This window comes from Neopsephotus bourkii, unplaced genomic scaffold (genome assembly GCF_033783945.1).
Source record: "Neopsephotus bourkii isolate Nb327-2 ecotype Australia unplaced genomic scaffold, CSIRO-AGI_Nbou_v1 NB_636, whole genome shotgun sequence".
Lineage (NCBI taxonomy): Eukaryota > Metazoa > Chordata > Aves > Psittaciformes > Psittacidae > Neopsephotus > Neopsephotus bourkii.
Genome location: NW_026901135.1, coordinates 99,672 through 101,172, shown reverse-complemented (window position 1 = coordinate 101,172; position 1,501 = coordinate 99,672). Strand labels below are relative to the sequence as shown.

At 57.1% G+C, this 1,501-nt stretch overlaps 1 protein-coding gene across 1 annotated transcript; it reads right to left on the bottom strand.

Annotated features, from left to right (window-relative positions):
* Positions 1-200: 200 nt before the first annotated feature.
* Positions 201-1,170, bottom strand: LOC133211650 (zinc finger CCHC domain-containing protein 2-like). Its single transcript, XM_061352208.1, has one exon. The coding sequence runs from the start codon at positions 1,060-1,062 to the stop codon at positions 424-426; it is 639 nt and encodes a 212-aa protein (XP_061208192.1). The 5' UTR covers positions 1,063-1,170; the 3' UTR covers positions 201-423.
* Between the last annotated feature and the right edge of the window lie 331 nt (positions 1,171-1,501).

Sequence of the window (1,501 nt, the reverse complement as noted above, 5' to 3'; positions counted from 1 at the left end):
CTCAGTGTTTGCCATCACAGTTGTCTAAACAAAACTCAAGACTTGCCAAGATGCCTTTGCCACTGGAAAACTACTCCCAAAGCTGATTCTCCTTTCCAACTTCTTCCAATAAAACTATTAAAACAGATGCTTGGTCCTAAATCTAGATACTACATATTTGTTTACTAAATCACTGGTCTTCCACATAACTGGCAGGACTTTCCCCTTAGCAGATGTACTGCCAGAAGCAGTTAAGGTTTACACTGTTGCCCGTTGATCAGTTTGTGAACCCCTTCCCATTTAAACATCACAAGCCCATAAAAACGCCATGTATCCCTTCTTTTTGCCCTCAATTGACCATCCCCATCATTAACCAAGCAAGTGGTCACCACGAGTCTCTTAGGCTGCCATTTACCACTAGAATGCCTGTACTAAAAGAATGGTTTAAAAACATAGCTGAAGACACAACCTACTGCCCTGCAGCAGGGCCATCGTGGTGTGCAAAAGCAGCATACTCACCTTATGGCAGCCAGGATAGGTTGGCATAGCATCGAGGGTAGAGGTGCTGGGATTCTTGTTGGTGCTGGCCATGATATTCTGGATCTGGGTGAGCTCTTGCCTCAGGACCTGTTTCTGGTGGAAGCTGAAAGCAGGATGGTTGGATGCCATTGTAAAGAGCAACAGGAACTCGTCCCCTGTGCGGCCCTCGTTGAGTTGTAGCCCATAGTTGTTGATGACCGAATCGATGTGGGTGAGGGTACGGAAGAGGACCCCGGCCGCCTCTCGGTGGGCAGACCCGAGCAGAGCGAGAGACACCAGCAGTTTGCTGCGTACCACCTCGTCCGTCAGGTTGGTGAGGCTCCCCAGGTCGGCAGGGTTGTTGGCCTTGATTTCAGAGTCACGTAGGGAGTGGTAGTCCTTGCGGGCCAGGTCCTCCAGGCAGGCGCCTAGGAAGCGCAGCTCCAGCGGGATGCAAAGGTCCAGGAGACCGCAGAGGAACTCCACACGCTGCGGGGAAGGCAGCTCAGAGAACCAGCGGTACACACCGTCCCGCTGCAGCCGCGGGCACCGCTTCTCCACCATGGTGCTCCGCCTTTCCCCGGCCCGGAGAGCGCACACTCTGCTGGAGGCCGCGACGGAGAAGGCAGGCTACAGCGCCCCGAGGAGGATCCGTAAGGCTGGCGTCTCAATACCCCCGAAGTGTCCCCCTCCGCGCTTCCGCCCCCCTGACAAGCCTGGCCTCTAGGGAGCCAGGGGGGCCGGCAGCGACGAACGCGAGGACAGTCCCAGACGGCAGACAGTCCAAGTCCCCCGAGGGCGGCCACCGGTGGCGCAGGCCCGAGCGCCGCAGGGTGCCTGGCCGGCAAGGCCTGGCGGCCTCAAGCAAGTCTCCGTGATCCCACGCTCTCCCTCCCTCACAGGGACGCTCCTTCTCTCAACCGGGCATCAGCTGCCTCCATTCGCCACACTGGGCCCCACCAAAACCGCCACGTCGCCGCCACAACCGCGGGAAACAATTCCT